The sequence below is a fragment of the Cupressus sempervirens genome, chromosome 8, assembly GCF_028749045.1.
Source record: "Cupressus sempervirens isolate cs-2001-9-10 chromosome 8, ASM2874904v1, whole genome shotgun sequence".
Classification (NCBI taxonomy): domain Eukaryota; kingdom Viridiplantae; phylum Streptophyta; class Pinopsida; order Cupressales; family Cupressaceae; genus Cupressus; species Cupressus sempervirens.
The window spans coordinates 294,789,040-294,812,066 of NC_143125.1; the positions used below are offsets into that span (position 1 = coordinate 294,789,040).

General features: G+C 34.9%; 1 protein-coding gene across 1 annotated transcript in view; it reads right to left on the bottom strand.

The window, feature by feature from the left end:
* The window catches only part of LOC149542587 (uncharacterized), a 230,419-nt gene that overhangs the window by 152,008 nt on the left and 55,384 nt on the right, over positions 1 to 23,027 (bottom strand). Inside the window, exon 6 of the mRNA XM_089797485.1 lies at positions 22,024 to 22,140. Within this exon, the coding sequence (XP_089653611.1) occupies positions 22,024 to 22,140 (117 nt within the window). The remainder of the gene's footprint in view (positions 1 to 22,023; positions 22,141 to 23,027) is intronic.

A 23,027-nucleotide genomic window follows, 5' to 3' on the forward strand; every position in this document is an offset into this window, starting at 1 on the left:
TACCGGTTGTTCTTTACAGGTGTGAATTGTGTGAATTATGGGTCAGCAACACTACTATAGCACAATGGAAACAAATCTAAGGAATCCAAAAGCATTTGATCACAAGCAAGTTTAAAATCAAAAACACTATTCCATATGATATCATGCTAAGTGAAATGGGGGCTGCTGCTATCGAGGCACTTGCTATGGTTCGCCTTTTAAGCTCTCTAAAATGAATCAAAAAAATGGAAGAGGATAGATGGCCTAAAGTTGTCTTTAGTGATACACTATGTAAGCGAAAAAGGACATGGATGCAACAAAACATCAAATGGATGAGTAAATGGAATATTCAATTCAATATGTGCCCCACAAATAATAAAGAAATAAAGGTCTTTGTTATAGAGAAATTCTACAAGAGAAATTGGAGAAGTGAGATCAGGAGGAAGAAAATATATTGTATAAATGAGTTCAACCCCACTTGTGATCAACTCCAAAAAGCGTACACAGGAGCCAACATTTCTTGGACGGCTAAAATTCTTATCGCTCAGCTAAGAACCAACTCTCACCAACTTCGTTGTGAGACCGGGCGTTGGAAGAGGCCAAATGAGGCTTGGGAAGAGAGAATTTGCAGATTCTGGAATTCTGGAAAAGTGGAAACTGAACAGCACTTTATTTTAGAATGTGAGGCCTACAAGGACAGCAGAGATAAATTTGCGGATACTATATGTGACAGTTCTTAGCATAACCTATTCAACGAAGAGTACTTTGAGCAATTGGCTGGGCTCATCATCATCCTACACAAGAAACGAATGGAGCTACTTAAGTTTGCTTAAGTTGTCTTGCTGTCCCATGGGCTATTTTTAGCCTCACGGACGTTAAAATTTTATCTATCTATCTATCTATCAATGATTTTCTACAAAAAATTATAACACACTTCTACCCTACCTACAAAAAAGAAGCCTAGTAGAAATTCAATTTTATTAGAACCCATCAAAATACATGAATAATGAAGATTAATCTTGTTGTTTGTCTAGTGGATCTTAGCTGTGATTTTATTTTATTTTGTCACCAAAAAAGCAGCTGCCTGTACAACCTAACATGCCAAAATTTCCAAAATAAAAAAGCAAATTTAGGGGAAAAAAAAAAACAAATAAAGAAAAATGGCAACTTTCCAAGCATGTACAATTGGATTGTCAGGTGTGTTTTTCTCAAGTGACTACGAGTGTTATTCAAATTGTCACTATTGGCAGTGGTCTCTAGATCTTCACACATTCAAAAACTCGAAGCTTAACTGGGCTTTGATACCATATTACAAAAAATAAACATGGAACAATTACCGAGGAATTTGACCATAAATAAGGGAGCAAAAGTTTCCTTAAGTGAGATTACAAACATTTTCTCCAAATAGGATAAAAGTGACAGCCAATAGAATAAGACTTACAATTTGTAAACTCCTAAAGTCTATCCTAAAAGCTAATTGACCATTATACACAAAAAATTACTTCGATACATATAGTATCAGAATAGCTATTATCAAAAACTGGCAGAATCTGATACTACCCATGTCCAAAAATGGTAAACAGAGATGGTTTGGATCAATAAAAAATCACTAATTTAAAAATAAAACTATTTTTAGTTATTTAAAGCACCAAAATTAAATTCGAAGACTTATTATCAGCAATTATAATACCAAGAAAAATGCAAAACATAGAAATTTCTACAAATAGGCCGAGATAATCATCTTTGAAATAAAAAACTTAATTTGTTTCAAAGTACTAAATAAACCTACAAGTCTATATATAGATTCATATTCTACCATCTCAACCCTACAATAAAAGAGTCAAAGGCCATGCATTTCGGCATTTCAAACTCTCTTTTGTTATTCCACTGCAGGAACTCTAAAGCAATTGTTGGCATTTTATGCCATCCTTACCCTATCTCATATATCCCACTTGAGATAAATAGGTTCAAGACCACTGAAGCCCTTCATCCTACACGCCATAATCATTTTTAAAAATCCCATTTTTCAAGTGTCTACATCTTAGTTCAAAATGAAATTTCAGACCTAACAAACAGTTCCACAACTGGCATCAAGATCCAATGTCTAAAGTGGAACTGAGAAACAAGAGAATGTGGCTAAGTAAGAGGAAGTTAAAATTCAAAAATTATAATCCACATAAAACAAAAATATTCCACATCTAGCATTAAGGTCTGACATCAAAAGTTGAACTTAGAAGCTTCAAAAAAAAAGCTAAGAAAGTCCCCATTCAAAATGAATGTTTTGAGCTTGACAAGCAATTCCAAAATTGGCATTGCGATCCAAAATCAAAAGTGGAACTTCGTTTTAAAAGAAGGAAAAGTTAAGTGAAGGAGAATGAATTCAACGTACTTGGTCGTAGCCCAATAAGAAGTCTTGTAGTCCATATTGTGCCTATCCAGAGGTACCAAAATATTTATCGAAGCCCTACTCTGCAAACAGAATTACATTCAAAGCCTTAAACCCTAAACACCATTGCTTGAAGCACGCACTAGTCTGCTCCGCACTCTGTCCTGAATTTTTTGTCGACCTATTAAACCCGTTGCTAGCCACTTGAGTAATTGGTTTGAGCCCCACTTCATTCTTATTGATCAGCCTCCATACTAAGACAATCTTCTATTGTCAATTTCCCTTTCATTGAATCTTATCAATCGTTGAATAGTATGCCCACAGGTCAAGGTAAGTCAATCTTCATCGAAGAGACTCATCTTGTCAAAGGAATGATCTTTAAGTCTCTTCAATCTCCGATAAGGCAAGGCCATATGCAAGGAGTTCAAGTGGTCATGCACAAGTCGGTCGTCGGGAGGACCCTTTTTGGTCTCTCTAATATCCAATTAGGCAGATGGTACAATGTGTTAAGATGGTTTCGACATCAAGGAGATAGTTTCCTACTCTCCCCAATTTCCAATGAGGTTGCATTCATATCTAGAGCTATCAGGGGTATCATCCATTGAGAAAACAAGTTTTCCATCTCCTCAGTTTCTAATAAAGCAGGCTCCAAAGCAATGTTAGAAGAATGTTTCAAGAATCAAGGGGATGATTTTGTAGTCCCTTCGGTCTCTAATAGATCTTTCAATCGAATGTCAGACTTATCATCCTTCAAAGAACCCTATTCATGTCACTTTGCCACTCGACAAAAACCACAAGTGATGGGCCTGATGAGTTGTTGCATGGTCCATTGCCCATCAAAGAGACAATTAGTCTTTTTTAATGTTTGGTAGCTTCAGTCGGATAACTCTATGGTTATTCATATAATTATATATGAGATATATTATTATGTGAGATATAAGCTTATTATTTGATTATATATATATATAACATAATTAAGTTTGTATTATTAATTATCTATTTATTGAATAGACATGTCTATTCGTTCACCCATGCTCAATATAAATAAGAGGATGTTGCATATGGAAAACGTACACCTTAACAGGCAATGCAAGTACATTTGCAATGATCCGAGAAACATCAACATGGTATCAGAGCCAGGTTGAATTGTAAATGCAAGAAAGGAAGACAACTCTTTATTTGTTCGTAAAAAAAAAAAAAATTACATAAGCTTAAGCGTTTCTATGAAGTATTTCTTTCAAACAAGGTTTTTAGAAGCGCTGAAATGAATCTCCCACCCATATCACAGTTTCCCCACATATATACATCGGTTGGAAGTTGGTATTACGAAGCATGCCAATTGTCTATTATTAGGTTTGTAGAGAAGCCACACTATATATCTCAAATGGGGAGGTGATAATAGTATTTGGAAAAGATAACTGCGAGTTAATAATGCATTTTGTGTAAAATTCCAATGGAAATGATCCACACTATGATGATCAAGTATCTATACAAATCAACAAGACACCTTCGTATTTCAATTTGCTCAAAACAAGGAAATAGACGGAATCTTGAAGAAGCTAAGATCGTTTTTGCTAACGTGATGTATACATGGTTGTGTGGAAGCCATAAGGTATTTTGGAAGGAAGCTTCCCAGATACTACAGTTTGCAAGCTTGAAGAAAATACATCCCATTTTAAACATGCTCATAGATGACCGTAGTTCTCCTTAAGATGATGGTTACATCATCTTTTCCCATGACGAAGCAACTTAGACCTGTGAGCGGTTGTTTTTGAATGAAGAGATATTCAAATGTAATTCAACCATTAAGTAATAGGGAGAAGAGTGCGAAGATTAAAAGGAAGGAATTCTGCCATGTAAGAAACATGGAGTCCCATGCATAAAACAAAATGGATGATAATTGTGCATGGTACATGAATACTTGCCTTAAGGGGGAAAAGACATAAGATAAGGTAAGTGTAATAAAGGTATATTTTATTCATAATATTTGTTTTATAAATGTTTCTTTCCATGCTTGATATTATTATGGATTTAGATCATTATAGAATATTGTGGGATATATAATTATGAATATAGGTGATAATATATATGTAAATATATATTAGTTTGAAACATTTGACAGTAAAATTGAGTAATATTTTTTGAATAAAATAAAATTAGTAATGAATAAATAAGTCATGCGAAGGAGATTATCTTTTGACTACACAAGATAAATTCACTTTTGAGTAAATTTTTCATGTACTCTATAGTAGATCTGTTATGTTATTACTATAAGAACTACTTGCCTTGATCTTTTCCTTCAAGAATGGTCGTGCAAGAAAAAAGAGGGAGTGACATTTCATTAGAGAGAATCTTGAAAGAGAGGGAGAAGATAGAGGATATGTTTCAATAAACCTTTGGCGATCTCAAACATATTGATTAAGAGGGAGTAGACAATGTTGAAGATGGATTCTCCAGTAATCAATAAATTGTAGCAATCAAGAGGATTGCGATTCCTAAATATTCCTCTAAACTATATGGGCCTACTTGTGTATATCATGAGGAAGTGACGACTTCCAAATGATAATCACTTGTATTTGGAGAAGCTATTGTAAGGTGACGATCTTACAATCAACTTGTATTATGAGATCTAAAAAAATTGAGTAAATGGTGAATGTCTTGTATCTCAACATTCTGGGAGGCCATTACTCTTAGAGTGCTAGGTGAATATCATTGATATTCTAGGAGGCCAATACTCTTGATATCAAATGTGGTATCTAAAATGTTTTGAGTAAGTGGTGAATATCATTGATATTCTGGAAGGCCAATACTCTTGATATCAAATGTGATATCTAACAATTTGGGTAAGTGGTGAATATCATTAATACTCTGGGAGGCCAATACTCTTGATATCAAATGTGATATCTAAAACCTTGTTTTGAGTACTTGATGAATATCGGATGTCGATATTCTAGGAGATCAAGACTCTTGATATCAAATGTGATATCTTATCCTAGTTTGAGTAATTGATGAATATCATATTTTGATATTTTGGAGATCAATACTCTTGACATTGTATGCGATATTGAATTGTAGAAAACTTCTGAGATATCCTTAAATTCCTAATATTACCAATGGTGTAATATTTTGTCTTGTATTTATCCTCCCTTGCTAAGAGGGAGTGTTAATGTTTGGTAGCTTCAGTCGGATAACTCTATGGTTATTCATATAATTATTTATGAGATATATTATTATGTGAGATATAAGCTTATTATTTGATTATATATATATATATATATATATATATATATATATATATATATATATATATATATATATATATATATATATATATATATATATATATATATAACTTAATCAAGTCTGTATTATTAATTATTTGTTTATTGAAGAGACATGTTTATTCATTCACCCATGCTCAATATAAATGAGAGGATGTTGCATATGGAAAACATATACCTTAATAGTCAATGCAAGTACATTTGCAATGATCCGAAAAACATAAACAGTCTCTCTCTACTCTTTAATGGGTTTGGCATTTATTACAAAGTTATTTTAGGAGGCTATCGATCATTCGTTCTTGCACAAAGATCTCCAATAATAGTTCAAATTTAAATTTGCAGAAAGACATTTTAAAAGCCAAATGGCAGGTGGTTCCTGACAAGTTGAATGTTCATCTGTTAATTATCTTAGGCGGATCCAAATCTACTCCAATCACTTCAAAATGGTGCCATATCTTCTTCTAGGCTCTACATACATGATCTAAGGACACTCTTTGTGCCCATTTATGGTCGGCTGAAATTTTTTCTCTAATAGAAGAATAATCACACCATGTCCAATCTTAGAGTCATCTTGTTTGTAGTGATCCCTCTCCCAGTGATTATCAAAGGCATTCACTAATGTCGCTTTCTTTCAATTCAAGGGAAAAACATACACGCCATGGATCAAATCTTTGATGTAATTGCATGTGCTTTGCAACACAACCCTAGTCTGGTTAGGGTTGTACACTTAAATGTTGTATCAAAGTTATGCTTGACCTATAAAGGCAATCTTGTAACATATTTAGAATATCCTTTTTATGATTTTGATAATAAATTTCTTGTTTTTTAAAACCACAAACATTGTCTTTCCTTGTGTTGATAATTTTTTGTCTTTACCTCTTTTGGGTTCAATCACCTCGTGTCAATTGCCTTATTGTGTGCCCATGTATTATTTTCTATTTCAAATTGTAAGATAGTGTTATAAATAGATATGCTTAATCCATCTTGTTTGTCAACTTGGGTTCCTTGCAGTATCTTGTTGAGCCCTAACCTTCAAATGGTCTTAGGGTATACATAAATCAAGAAATTGATGAGTTGGATAATTTCATTGATATTTGGTTTCATTGTAGGTTCAAAGATCAACATTCTGATTTAGTGCATCACCTCTTCTACATTTTTGCATTTATTCTTCCCTTTTCCTCTAAGAAAGCTACTAGATTAAGTTAGAAGTAGGCCTACAAGTGTTGGGTTGGTTCAACAGTGCACCAGAATTTTAAAGGAAGCCAACCTTCTCCAGAGACTCAATTCATGTGTCAAGGTCTGACACTTGGAAGGATTTTCCATATTTCACAAAGTTGCTTTGGGGTCACACGCCACGCAAGAGTGCAAACTTTTGTGAGAATGGAAACCACATCATATCTTGATGACACACCAAAATTCCACATAGACCCCAGAAACTACAAGACCATCATGATTGGGCATACGTGTATCAAACTTTATACCACAAAGTTTGAACGTCATCTTATCTAGGGAGCTTGACCACAAGCGTTGTCAGGCTACAAGGCAAGTTGATTTTTGGTCCAATTTTCAAACCATGGACCATATTCTAACTTTGTGCGCCATTATTGAGGAGGGCTCAACACAGTTCAGCGAAAGTCTACTACTACTTTGCAAACTTTCGCAAGGCCTTCAACTTTGTTCCTCAAACAAACCTCTTCCAGAGGCTTAGGGATATTGGGATTTTAAAGACACTCCTAGCAGTTATCATGAGATTATATGAAATGGCTTTGGGTAGGTTCAAGACTCCTCGAGGGCATTTAGAACTATATTCAAAGCACCACTAGTGTAAAACAAGGATGCCCTTTCTCCCCTACACCCTTTGGTATTTACATTGATGAGCTAGAGACCTCCTTCGTAACTTCTTGCTTCCTGGCAACATTAGCTACCTACACCAAGTGTTGATCTCCATTTTGCTCTTTGTTGACAATGTGGATCTTTTGGCTTCTTCCCCTGAGGGGCTTTAGCGGTTGCTTGATGGGTTGGCTTCTTATTTGTTTCAAAGCAATTAGTTGTGAACTTGAGAAAGACAAGAGTGATGTTCTTCAACTTGTTGAAGACCTCGCATGTCCACTTCTACTTTCAAGGCGAGGGGGGCGAGGTCACTCCCTCCTATACTTACCTCGGTATTAAGTTCTCTAGACCCCGCTTTAGCTTGAGTGACTAGTTTCCCTAGCCATGCTTAAACGTCAATGCTTCAGACGCCACTTCTCAAATACCACAACCAAGATGTTCCTTTTGGACTCTTTGATTAGACCGACAATCCTTTATGGATCCATTAAGTGCGAGTCCTCTCTTCTCGAGTCGGACTAGGCTTCTATTGAGCAGGTTCACACCCTTCTCCTTTGACGCATTATCAAATGCCATTGGTCCACTCCTCACAATATAATCTTCGCAAGGTTTGGCGCTCATCCTTTTAGACTTGGGACCATCTTTGATCAATTTAGTTTCTTTGCAAGCTTGGGAGACAGAGATCGTTGTTGGTTTGCTCAGGCCTCGGCCCTCTTCATTCGTTTGGGATTGCAATTGATCACCTTTCCCCCCTTTCAATTCTCTCTTGATGCCCCAACTCGCCTCCTCGCTTCTCAATGGGATTTGAATGAGCGAGGACCGACATATACAGGCAATATATTATTACGATTTGGAGTACTTCTCTGAGTGGGCTACACCCGAAGATGTCTTTCTATGCCCAGCACTACATGGATATTTAGAACGGGCTTATTGTGTGCAATTGGTACCTCAATCATCGTTGGACTCATGACCTTCCCATCTCTTTGGGCTCTTTCAAAGTGGGTTCTCATCGGTTATATATTTAGACTGACCATCAGATCGATAAAGAGGACACGATATACCACCTCTGCCTACTTGGGGAGACAGAGTTTGAAACTCACTACCCCATCTTCTATAAAATCAGAGGGAGCCTTTGCAACTTGTTCAAAGATTGCAGATCTCTTTCTTCTTTCTTTAGATATACGGATCAGCGGTATCTTACCCTTTAATTATAGGAGGCTTTGCAACTACCTGACCACACTTTACAAAGTCAGATACCTTCAACTCGAACTTTAGACCAACTCACCACCTCTTTCTTCGCCCCTAGATCTCTCGTTCGGGTTACACCAGGTTTGTGAGACCTCACTAAGGGTAAACTCAATAGCAAGGGTAAACTCAATAGCACCATTACCCCACGTTCGGTGACTCCTTGAGAGGTCTCGGTTACACCCTCATCCCAAAATATACCCTTGAGATCTGGACTACTACATGCCTATGAGAAGCACTTAGGCTTTCTTGGTTTTGTTCTTTTGCTTTCCTGTTTTGTTATTTCTACGAACACCAATTAGGGTTCCCCCTGCTGGTAGTCGTCCTTCTTGTACGCTTTCAATCCCATGGACCCTCATGGTCTCTTGTTAGACTTAGACATTAACAAATAAGGGTGCACTTCGTACAAATTTCACCATGTCATCTTTAGATGATTGTTCTATCTCTTCCACACATAAAAAAAAAAAAAAGCTAATCTAGATGGGCACCCTTAAGCATCTAAGTAACATGCCTTAGCAACCAACCTAGGTACAAGAGGATAGAAAGGGCAAGGTAGTAATAACAACAAGGATAAGAAACAAAAGAATAGCAAGGAGAAAAATGATCAAATTCCTATTATAAGAGACCCAATCATGATGAACAAGTGTATGAGGAATCAAGTGGATCATTTGACACACATTCTTGAGAAGAATAATCTCAGTGTTCCTAAATCCATCAAACAAAGTTTAGAAGAGGGTTCTCACAAGGCGCAAGATAACAACAAAGGGAAAGGAAAGGGAAAAGCTCATGTAGCAGTTGCTTCTACACCATCCACTTGGGTTCTTGACTTCGATGCTTCATACCACATTGCTTCATCTAAAAAGAACTTGTGTTAATAAAGCCATATACTGTACCTTCCATTTTGATGGGTGATGACACTCTTGTTGAGGTGTGTAGGAGAGGGTCTGTTGAAATTGGGGAAGGAGCATTCCAGGATGTTCTTTGTGTGTCATCATTATCAACTTATCTCGTATCTATCTATCAAATCATTCACACAATTATAGGAAAGAGAGTTGAGTTTAATCCTAATTCAATGGTGATTTGTGAGATGCAGAATTATTCTAAAGTTGTAAATGGGAAAGAAAATCATTAGTCATGAATTTATTTGTTCTCTCACTTTGTTCTTGATCCTCCTTCAATTGTTCTACTCATTCAAATGATGTGAGTAATTTATGACATCAATGGTTTGGTTACTTGAACTACCATTATTTGCAATAGCTTAGCAAACAATACATGGTTAATGGTTGCATTCTTGGCAAACATCCTGAAGAGAAGTTTGACAAAGGCAAAGCATGGAGAGCCTCAAATATTTTGGAGTTGGTACATAGTGATTTGGAGGGCCATTTCTACAACCATCTTTCAGTAGAGCCCAATACGTTTTGACATTTATTGCTGATTTCTCCAAGTATACCATTGTGTATTTTCTCAAACAAAAGCCTAAAGTCTTCAACTCACTCTTCGAGTACAAGGCTTTTGTAGAAAAACAAATTGGAAAATCTATCAAAGTTTTTTGTCCCCATTATTGTCAAGCATAGGTTTGTGCAGTATTGTGCTTTGGAGGGAATTAATGTGCAGCACATGGTTCCCTACAATCCTCAGCAAAATGGAGTTGAAGAATGAAAGAATTGTTCTTTGAAAGAGATGGCTAATAGTATGATTCACTCCAAGTCTTTCTCACCATCATTTTGGCTGAAAGCTATTAACTATGCGTGTAATATCCATATCTATGTTCCTCACAAAGATGTAAAGGAAGTCGCTCCTTTTCAAATGAAGCCACAAGCCACCACTTCTGAGTGTTTGGCTCTAATGCATGGGCTTGCATTTCAGCAGAAAAACATAAGGCTATGGATTCACAGAGCAAGCCTTGCATATTTGTTGGTTATCCAAATGATGTCAAATTCTATAGGCTTCTTCATCTTGCTACACATGAGTTGTTCATTGAAAAGAGTGTTCAATTTGAGGAAAGCACTTCTAGTACTTCTCTTGACATTTCTCCTATCACCATCGACTTGGAGTCCTTGTATCACAATAATAGTTCTTCTAAGGATTCTTATCCTCTTGAACCTTTTGAGGATTCTTCGTCTTCCACTTTAGATGGTCATGATGAGATTCATCTTACTTCTCTGCTAAACATCATTTAGAAGGTGATTATTCTCCTCCAGAATCTCCTCATTCCCCCACTATTGGGCCTCTTTGCACTCACCAGACTTTACAGGCAGCAATTGATTGCATAGGGGATTCATCAAATCGAAGAAGAAAAAGATCACAATTTCAGGATGTTCCACATGCTTTTCTTGCCTTAGCTTTTGATCCACAGAAATTTTGGGCAGCTTTTGATGTCCTTGAATAGGATGCAGCCATGCAAGAAGAATTTAGTTCCTCACAAAGGAACAACAGATGGGATCTTGTCCCACTTCCTAGGGGAAGGAAACTTGTTCGATACAAGTGGGTCTATCAAACAAAATATACATGGGTCAATTGACAAGCATAAGACTCACTTGGTTGCCAAAGGATTCTCTCATGTTCTAGGGGTTGACTACTTTGAGACTTCTGCACTAGTTGTCAAAATGAATTCCAACCAACTTTTTATTGGTATAGCTGCAAAACATAGATGGGATGTTCATGAGATGGATATGAAGTATGTTTTTCTTCATGGTGATCATCAAGAGGAGATATATATGGAGCAGCCACAAGGGTTAGTCCAAAATTCTACACTTGTGTGTCATCTTCGGATGTCTCTCTATGGTCTCAAACAAGCCCCTAAGTCTTGGTATGCCGAGATAGACTCCTTCCTTTTGAAAATGGGTTCATTCAATGCCATTTTGATCCTAATGTCTACATGTTGCAGCAAGATGATACTCACACCTTCTTGGTTCTTTATGTCAATGACTTCTTGCTTGCAGGGAACCACTCAACCACCATTCAAACACTGAAAACCATCCTTCATGATCAATTTTCAATGTCAAGCTTGTGTTTGTTGTACTACTTTTTGGGGATTGAGATCACTCAATCTTCATTTGGTATCATGCTTGCCCAATCTAAGTATACACTTGAATGCTCCGTAGGTTTCACATGGCTGATTGTAAGCTTCTATCTACTCCATTCTTGGCAAGGGTCAAACTTGAGGCTAAATGTTCTTCTCCCTTGGTTGATGGCTCTTTGTATTGACAAATTATTGGTAGCATAAACTATCGGACTCGTTTTAGGTCCGACATTTCATATGCAATGAGCATGGTCTCTCGATTCATGCAGGAACCACAGAAGCTGCCTTGAAAAGAGAAAAAGTGAATTCTATAGTACATCAAGGGTACTCACAACTATGGGATTCATTCTGTAGCAGATATAAATTTTGACTTGGTGGGATACACAGATTCAGATTAGGCAGGCGATTCTTAGGATCGTAAGTCTACTTCAAGATATTGCTTCTCTCTTGGTTCAAGCCCCATTTGTTGGTCGAACAAAAAGTAGTCTACTATTTAATGTTGCTACAGAGGCCATCTAGCTTCGGAATATCCTCACTAATTTTGGCATTCCCTTCTAGAAGCCCACAATCATCTACTATGACAACCAAAGTGCAATTCAAATCTCTCGCAATCTAGTCCATCATCAATGGACCAAGCATATCGAGATCCACATGCACTACATTCAGGAGCTTATTCATAATGTGATCATTGATCTCAAGTATCGTCCGACGTCAAATCAGACTTCGAACATTTTCACCAAACCCTTCACTGAGTGCAAGTTCGTTCATGTGCAAGCTTTTCATTGGGTGCAATCGGTGTCCTTTTGAGGGGGGCTATCTAGTCCCCTTTTATTCTCTCTCTATTTCTTTTGGGGGGTCTTCTCCTTTATTTGGGGGAGACTTTGATATGTACATGGCCTCATTTGTCGGGACCCATCATCTCTACATCCACCCAAGCTATGCATAAGGGGGTGGGTTAGTGTAAGATTTTATTTCCAAATTGGGATATTCTTTTTCCCTTATTTCTAGGTTTTTTCCACACCGTTCATTAATCTTGTTTAGATAAACAAAGCATGCTTTGTTAGATGAGCACGCTTTGTTAGGTGAGCATGCTTCGTTACAACCACCTCCTCTCTCTGCCTTTTCTATATAAGCATGCTACCTAACTTGTATTTATCATCTTTTACTTCAGCATCCTCCTAACACTATTTTGCTTCAAGCATTTGCATTTTCTGTCTTCTGGATACTAATTGTATGATGTTGTCATTTGCATTCATAGTTTAGATATGTATTATTTGCATCTAATGTCCCCTTAGGAACATTAAAATATTTATTTTAACTGCAATGCTCAATTATATTATGATGTCTCCTTTGCAAATTTAGTTCTTTTAATATTCTGATAAATCAGATTAATGATCAACTTGAAGATTCCTATGTTTTCAAAAGTGTATAAATCTTATTTCTGGCACTGATTAGTGTATAGACTATCTTTTTCAGTCAATTCCTATTCTTCCCTTTTTTCCTTCCCAAGAGTGGGACTGATTCTCAACTTATATCCTATGTCTGGGACTGGATGCGACTGAAGAAGTGTTTTTTTCATGAATAGTTCTTACCTCCTCATAATTATGTTTTGATAATTAGCTTTCAATATGTTGAATAAATAGTAGCTTCGGTCAGATATAGGTCTGATGATTGATTATTTTGGAAAACAATTGTCCCACTTGTATCTAATTGAAACTCTATATATAATCTTGGAGATAGATTATTATCTATATCAGATCATATTGAATCCCAGTATCTTGTAGATTTGCACTTGCAGATTCTACTTCTGATTACTGTCATGATGTTCCTCTTGCACAGACCGAGTGATGATCAAATGCTTGACGAAATCAGATCGAAGTCTGATTATTCCTCATTGCAGATCAGTGACATCATATATATTGGTTAGATGCTAGCTATTATTAATCCTGATTAGGATCGGGCTTTTGCTTGGTAATCCAATAGTTACATTTGAAGAGACATGTCCATGAATTGATGTGTCTCCTCCATTCTTGTACATGTCTTTCCATCTCATATATATACCCAAACTGATCGGCCAAGAAAAGCATCGAAATCAATAAATGCTCTGCCCTTCGTAGTTCAGTGACTTCAAATATCAGATTGAGAATTACTAATTAATAATCAGTATTTATCAATATTGAATTGTCATTTGCATAGACATTTGCCAAAGATCATATTCTGATTACAACCTAATAATAAAGATCAGAGATTACTAATAATTATATTCTGAGAATGGAAAAGACATTCATAGTTCAAATCTGTAAGAAATCTAATCATATTTTAAATTTTAATACAATAGGACCATTAACCAAACATTCAGTTAGTTAATATTATTTTCTATTGATATTGATTAAGATTAATATAGATTAATATTAAATACTGATACTATTATTTCAATATAGATAAGAATTAATTAGTTATGCAAAGTAAGGGAAATGTAATACCATCTTAGTATTATAATAGGATTTATATATATGTGTCCATCAAACTCTAAGTTGATGCATTATATTATATTATACATTGAATATATTAGTTTGCTATATAATATTACTATATTATATTTTGCTATATCAATTATATTCTAATATTATACTTATTTAATAATGAATTATGTTATAATTTATTATTATTCATTTATTTATTCTTAATATTTGTTATTAAATCTCATTTTGATGGGTACATTGCATTGCATTAGTTTTTTGGGTTAATAATCTTTCAGATTCTAACACTTTTAAGCTATCTATAACTCCCTTTAACCATAAAAGAGACATCAGCTCAATCTAATTCCCATTCATAATGATTTGCAGCTCCCAAACATGACAAAAATGAAACAGAATAGTTCTTTGTCTCTCACATGGTATCATGAAACCTTTCCGGATGACAAAAAACTCTCGCCTCTCATCCTTATGCTCAATATGTGGATGTATATAATGAGTTTTGAGGATATTTCTCGACTGTTCCAGATTCTAACAGTTAGCCTTCCATTTTTATTCCATCATTCAGCCTGTTTTGACACCATATAGTCACAGAAGACAATAAGAGACATCTTCCAGTCTCCAACACCATATTATGTTTTTGAGAATATATGCATAAAATTTGAGTTGATTTTTGGTAGGTAAGTAGGATAATGTGCATGGTTTCAACAGTTTAAAATTCATCTCATTTTTACATCATGTGACCAAGTTTTTAGACCTGAACTCTATAATTTTCTAACTCATCCTATAGCTTGAAATGACCATAGCAGTGGCATCCATTGCTGATGGAGATACTCATCACAAAATTCTCTCTCACATGGTATCATGAATCCTTTCCAGATGACAAAAAACTCACCTCTCATTCTAATGCTCAATATGTGGATGTATATAATGAGTTTTGAGGATATTTGTGGGCTGCCCCAAATTCTAACAGTTAGCCTCCCTTTTTAATTCCATTGTTCAGCCCAATTTGACACCATATAGTCACTAAAGACAATAAGAGACACCTTCCACTCTGCAACGGTATACTATGTCTTTTAGAATATATGCATTAAATTTGAGTTGATTTTTGGTGGTTAAGTAGGATAATGTGAATGGTTTCCAAAAGTTTCAAAGTGACCAAGTATTTAGACCTGAACTCAAATAATTTTTTGACTTGTCCTACAGTTGAAAATGACCATAGAAATGGTATCCCTTGCTGATGGAGATACTCGTCATAAAATTCCCAGCTTAAACAATATTTTCAACTCATCACAAGAACAATAAGAAATATGGACAAACACGAATGAATCTGCAAATCATTCAACACAAAGTAATATGTACCTCACTATTTTTCATTCAAATACATAACAATTATTTATCTCCTACATTATAGGAACCGCACCCTAATTATGAGTTGTTCTAATCACTCACACCTCTATAATCTATCGTATAACTAATAACGTAAATTATCCTATAACAATCTAACAGACCACACTAACAATATTATATTTTAACAAATTTATTAAGTTGTTGATAGCTAACCTTTACATCAATATGAACACTAAATCCCAAAACCCCTCCATAGTGTGAACTTGGAGAAAAAGTGCACCACGATATTTGATGACCACATTCAATACCTCAACAGAAAAATAAGGTATAAGTAGGGGCATACACATCTACTCAAGTCAAACAATAGTTGTACTTTCAACCAACGATAAGGACAAACACATCTACACATGGAATCAAGGATAAGGACTAACATATCTATCCAAAGTCTTACATCAAGTTTAGATAGGGACAAACACATCTATGCTCAAAATAAAAATGATTGGGGACGCACAAATACTATGACATAGGTTATGGGTTATATTTAGAACTATGATAGCCAGTGCTTGATCGAGGTGGGAACATTTCATCGTGACTGCATAGGGAGGAGTACTCATCACCTTTCTTCTGATCCACATATAGAGGATTTGATGATGCATCGATGTGGATTGGCTCTGAGGTTTTACCATCCTTTGTGGGATGGTTACTCGCCATCTTCATTACATGGAAGTAGTTTAAGTCATAGGATTCACCAAATTTCATCCATGGAGTTCGAATTCTAGCAAATTTTTACACTTTCCGAACTTCATCCAAATGTTATGATATTTAATATAATATTGTTATTTATAATAAGATTATTTTATTTAGCAAAATATTAAGGTATTTATTTTAATTATTTAATAATGTCAATTTTGTGGATATATTACTTATATTTGAAAATAGATAAAATAAATAAGTTCAATTTAATGTCAATTCTTTTTCTGAATTTTTACCCTTGCCAATTTCTTCCAAATTTTATGACTAACAAACCTGAATTTGAATTTGAACCTTGTGACTTGGGAAGTAGTAGTTGCAAGTATTTGACTTCATCTTCTAGGGGAACTATTTGCAAGGTCGGCACATCCATACAGTTTAGTAGAGCCATCTTCCATTATTTGTATCTCCACATAGCATATGGATGTGAGCACAATTTTCTTTGGGACCAAAGTGATACAGGGGTTAGCACTGCAATTTTGGTGGCTTTCACTAGTTGACCTCGCCACTTTTGGCACAGTGAAATTGTGATCAAGTTTGAGAAGTAGAAGTCGAAGGATGTTCTACTAGGCTATCTTTTGTTCGGAGTTTGCTACCCTAGCAAAGGAACTTTGGGGTGTGCACATGGTGCCAAGTACATACAATTTCACTTTTTGACCCTCATATGAATGACTTCTTTCAGATGCAGATTTCAATTGCGCATGTGTTGGACAGTGTGTAGTTTTGAAAGCAAGCTTTGTCAGCCATCCAAGTTGCTTCCCTTAAAGTTGTTTCCTCTTGCAACACCAATTGTTGGTATTGATTTAGTTTGACAAGTATTGTCAGTTATTTTGGTGGTGGTGTTACACAAGCTAATTGGTATCAACGAGGAGATTACATAGTTCTACCCTTAGGATCCAAGTGGACTGGAGTGTTACTTGTTTCTGAGATTGCTTAGGGCCAAGCAATTTCACAATAGGGAAACTGTAATGTCACCATTTTAGCTCACCATGGTTGGTAGTTCAAACTTCAAATTACCCTATCAATAGCCCTCGTTAGCTAAGTCAACTAGAGGGACTCGGTTGGGAGAGCCGAAGGCCAATTCTCACTTCAATGGTCAAGAATGTTCAAGATTGCTCTCTGTTTGAGTCAGACTGACACATTGTAGTAAGCGTCCATTTTTGGAAAGTTGGGGTTACTATCTTTGGCAAGGCACCTGAACAATGTGGTAGCAGTATGGAGTCGTACTAACATTGACAGAGCCTTTATTCTGCAACTTACTATTTATGGTAAGTTAGTTATGCCATGTTGCTATTTTTGGAAATGCACCTTGCCTTGGTACCAACAGAGTTCTTCAATTATATGGTTTAGAATAAATCTATTGGTTCTAGATTAAGGTGTTAATTATTAATAAAATATATTTTATTAATAATTAATTATTAATGGGTTATTATGAAGTCATTAGTCTAACTGGGGCCAAAGTTATTAATAAAGTGCATTATTATTATTTTCCAACTTGGCACCTAAGACAAGGCATTTAATATATTAATTCATTAATGAATCTTCTTGAAAAAGCCATTTAGGTCAAACCCTTATAAGAGATTATAAAACGAGATTTGAGAAGGAAAAGAATCTATGTGAATTGTTAATTTTGTTGCATTTGTTGAAGGCTCTAAGAAACTACCAAGGGTTTCAGAATTAGCTTAAGAATTGAGAATTCTACAAGCTCTCATGCACCTTGAGTTGGTGAAATATCCAGTGAGGTTGTGCAGGTGTTGGTCTTAATTCAGAGACCAAGGTTGGATTGATAGTTGAAAGAATTGCAGAACAATCGATTGTAAACATTCAGAATTGTCAAATAAAGGTAGTGTGAAAGATTTGAATGCAGATCGCAGCTAGTGTCTAGATCCGCATTTGGGATTCGGAGGCAGCCCACAGATCATAAAGGGCCCATGTGGGTGCAGAGATTGGTGACGTTAGGGTCCAAAGTGGAATGTTTGGGACTTTTTGTGCCTTTCACATCAATTCCCAGATTTGGTGCTAGTTTATGATCATTTTTAGAAGGCTGCAAATCAATTTGGGGTGGCTGCACATGAATGCATTCAGCTACAGGTTCCTCTCAATAAATTTTAAATAGATTTCATATGCATTTTATTTGTCATTGTAAATATTATTATTTGGAGGTTTAATAGATTAAGGTTATTTTATGCAAAGTTTGCTAGCTAGTTTGTATTCCCAGCATTGTCATTTTCTAATTCCATATATTGTCGAAAAGTCCAAAAAGCATAACCTCAAGAAAATGTAAAAATTTATAAAAATTACAAAAACAATCTCTCTCAAAGGCCATGAATTAGAGATAGAACCATCAAGGTTCATATTGTAACAAACGGATTTTCATAACGAAAACAAAGACGGTTTAAACTAAGAACTTCCAACATTCATAAATATACAACTGAATCCTTTTCACATGACATTAACTATTTTTTACAATTAACTGAATTAACCATAACCTTATCAATATTCATCTGATAATAACTATTCTAACAATTAACTGAAGATAATTGTATTCATGATCATCTGAAATAACTAGATTAATGATTAACTAAACATAACTGTATTCATGATCATCTAAAATAACTAAATTAACGATTAACTAATCATAATTGTATTCATGATCAAGTGAAATAACTAGATTAACAATTAACTAATCATAATTGTATTCATGATCAACTGCAATAAATAGATTAACAATTAACTAATCATAACTATATTCATGATTAATTGAGATAATTAATTTAACAATTAACTATCATTTTTTCATACAAGTAAATGCTTATCAAGAAAAGAAGGAACGGAACATACATGTATCATCCGGAGGATCTTTAATTGGTTGTGCAAGCCTTGGCTTTGGTCAGAGGAGAAGCATTGGCATAGCCTGAACCTCCCAACCTCAGACCATACTTATCCCCACAAATTCTATTAAATTAGAAAGGCCCTCCCTACCTTGGGATCGGGCTTGGGATGTTCTTAGTCCAGCCACCTAAGCATCCTAGTGTTTAAAATGTTCGCACAATTATGAAACGGACATGCTTACATAACTAGTACTACTAACATCAAGTCATCATTAGATGGCAAACATGCTTATAACTACCTTGGCCAAGGATTTCCGATGGGCCCAATGACCCGATCACCACCGCTCAACTTGACAACAGGTTTCATTATAGGGATGTGCATGAGCTATTAAGTATATTTCATTTAAGTTATTCATACTTGATTTCTCTTTTGCTTGTAGATTTATTCCACCTCTTCACCATTCATGGCCACACAGTCGGTGATTCCCAAGTGTTTTGGAAGTTTATGAGCATTCTGCCCTTTACACCTCTTCACCATTTCATGGCTATACTGCCGGTGAATCCTAAGTGTTTGGAGAGTTATGAGCATTCTACTCTTGATAATTGTTTATATCTTTTATCATAATTTGTGGCAAAATAAAAACATGTTCCTAAGTTCAGTACCATTCATCCAAGTTCTTATCACACTTAAAAACTCTTCTTCAAGAGATACTATTCAACTCTCTTCATGATGATTCTGGAAGTTATGAATGTAAGAAAGAAATTCATTATAGAAGACAGGGATTATTCAGCAAACTAAATGATGTGATCATAGATAATGAAAAGTTCCTATGCCTAGACAATTGCTATAGAAATTGTATTTAAAACATTGGAAAGGTGATTCGTGACCTGATAAGAAAACTTGCAAAATGGATCAGTTTCCTCTAGTTGCTTGAGACGTCACTTTCAATGCATAAAATCTTTGTTTCTCAGCCTTTTTACTTGCACGGCAAGGAATGGAAATCGTACTACTCAAATAAACTTAACAATCGATTTGCAACATATCGTCAAAAATAATCAGTTGTAAAAATGTAAGGGGTGTTATGGAGACAAGGGAAATTCTGAAAACATAGCAAACAGAAAGAAGATTGGGCATAAGGAATATGGTCTCATCTCTCTCTCAAGGCTTCCATATATGGAGAGTGATCAAGACTTCTTGGCTTCCGCCAGTTATGAAGATTATTTGTCATTTCAAATTTGCCAAGTGTTAAATCAATTGGAAAAGAAAGGAAAAGAAAAAAGTTGGAAAAAAGAGTTGGAAAAATTATAATTCAGTTTATTTTTATAATATATATGTACATACGTTCGTGTGAATATATCAATGGGGTGACATCATTTTATTAAGTTATTATAATATAATGGTGCTATTTCATTTTTATATTTATATGTACGTCTATATTTATATATATTTATATATATATATATATATATGATGGAAGATCAATTAAAATCCCTTGAGGTACATTTTATATTTAATTAGATTATTTTATATTTTATTTGATTATTTTCTTAATAGCTCATACGAGTCCCACAAATGTATCATGTGTTCAAATCGTTGGGTCCTTACCAAAGAAGTTTAAGGTCATACCTGCCAATCCTAATGACTGAACTAAGCGAACATCCCATTTCGATGATCCCGTTTAGCAATGCTACCCCCTCCATCTTCTCCTGCAATCACTCATGAAAACACTTCCGCCATAATAACAACTAATAATAATTCCATATAGATATTTAAGAGACTTCAAATTATTAATCATAATTTCAAAATCTAGCAACGGCTAACATCAAATAACAATTAATGATTAATGACCATCTACATTAACAATTAATACAACGTATATAAGTAACTATCTATTTCACATGATTATGAAAGAATAATCTGTTAAATTCAACGGTTATGAACAAGTTTAAAATTAGGTCAAAATTTTGGGATGTAACACATATCATGGTATCAAAGCTTGAATACAAAGTGTATAACATAATGTCAAACATCCTAAATTGAAGTTATAACCCCTTGGGGTTATTACAGTGGTATGAAAGTTTCCACGCAAAGCTTTTGACAGAATGTCAAACATCCTAAATTGAAGATATAACCCATTAGGGTTATTACAGAAAACAAGTAAGCATAGCATACCACGAAAGTGCATCAGCTAGATAAATATATGTCAGAAGCTCCTCACAATCCCAATGTCGACATACTTTGTAGATACAGAGTCTTTTCAAATGATGTTATGACATCAACATAATTTTCTGCCAAACTTCCACAGTTTGTATGTTGCTTCAACAATGACCAAAAAAAAAAAACTCGCAGTTCTGAATCTAAGCAGAATGCCAAAATGCAAATTGATTATGGTAATTGTGACTTACAAATGGATGGGTAGCTTCAATATAGGAAAGCTTCAGGGTTAAGTATGGGATTTGGGGGACCTTATAGGCCTCCCACATCTTTTTCTATTTTTTAAACAAAATGTTCTAGTTACTAGTAATCAATATCATACTATCAAAATAACATAGTTGTCAGATATCATGCAGTTCAAAACACATGATCACACTAAATGACCTCAAATTCATAATAATAGATTCCATCCATCCAAATGCAGAATGAAAAAACTAAGTACACATCAAGCTGCTTGAAATGACTCAACGCTAGAGCTGTCAATATTTATAATCTTAGAACGATAATATTACCTTGATATTTGAAAATTGAGTCCAGAATTTCCCACAGTGAAGGCATTTAAAAAGCACTAACCAATGAAATGCCATTACTTATAACAGAAAGATTTCCAATTTTAATTTAGAGAATTCATCAAAATATAGATATTTTAGAAGAATTTCATACCTGAGAAATGGATGTCACATTGATGAAAAGACTTTGATTTGGTGAACAAGAGAGCTCACAAAACAGATTTAGAAAATTCCGTAGGCAAGCAGGACAACCAACAAGAAAGGGAACAGCCTGCAAATATTATATAACAAATCCTTCAAAAGTTTTGAACTAACAATTAGAAACACCCATAACAATTTAACGACATAAAACCAACTACAAATCTTTATATAAAAAATTAAATGCATACTACATAGTGCAGCCATTTCTCTCCAACAGAAATTTACATAAAATGTAAAAAGTTTGCATCTAGCAATATTTTTAAATGAGATTGCATTTGAAAAATATAAAACCAGACTTACTGTTCAGTTAACAACTATTGCTAACACAAGTAAATGAATCCCCCATATTAGCAAGTTCAGGAAATAATTATAAATAATAAGAATGCTAGCTAGATGTCAATTTCACTGCTGAAGCTAAATGCAATGTTTAGCAAGTATAAATAAATAAAGGATTATTAAAATTGTAGTTGAAAAACTTGAGCTCGCCAATGACTTGGCTGACCCAAAATTTTGAAAAACTTGGGACCCGCCAAAAAAATAATGGCAATAACTTGACCAATTTATCAAACATTTTAATGTGTAAAATTGTCAAAAATATTCTTCAAAAACACATATCACTAAACTTGTTTAGTATATCACTAATTTCCATTGTATATATAGTATATACCAAGGTTGCACGGGTACGTGGGTACGGGAACGGGTACGGGTACGGGAACGGGTACGGGTACGCATATTTTTCAAAATAGGGGACGGGGGTACGTGTGTATGCCTATTTTTTCTATATAATTAATATTTTATAGAAAATATAAAAATCAAAATATATGTCATGAGTCATGACATTGAGCATTCAAAACAAGAAATTTGAAATATATATATATGCTATTGCTGAATGTTTAATGTTTAAAGTATTTTTCATAATAGGGGACGGAGGTACTTGGGTATGTCAAACTTATTTAA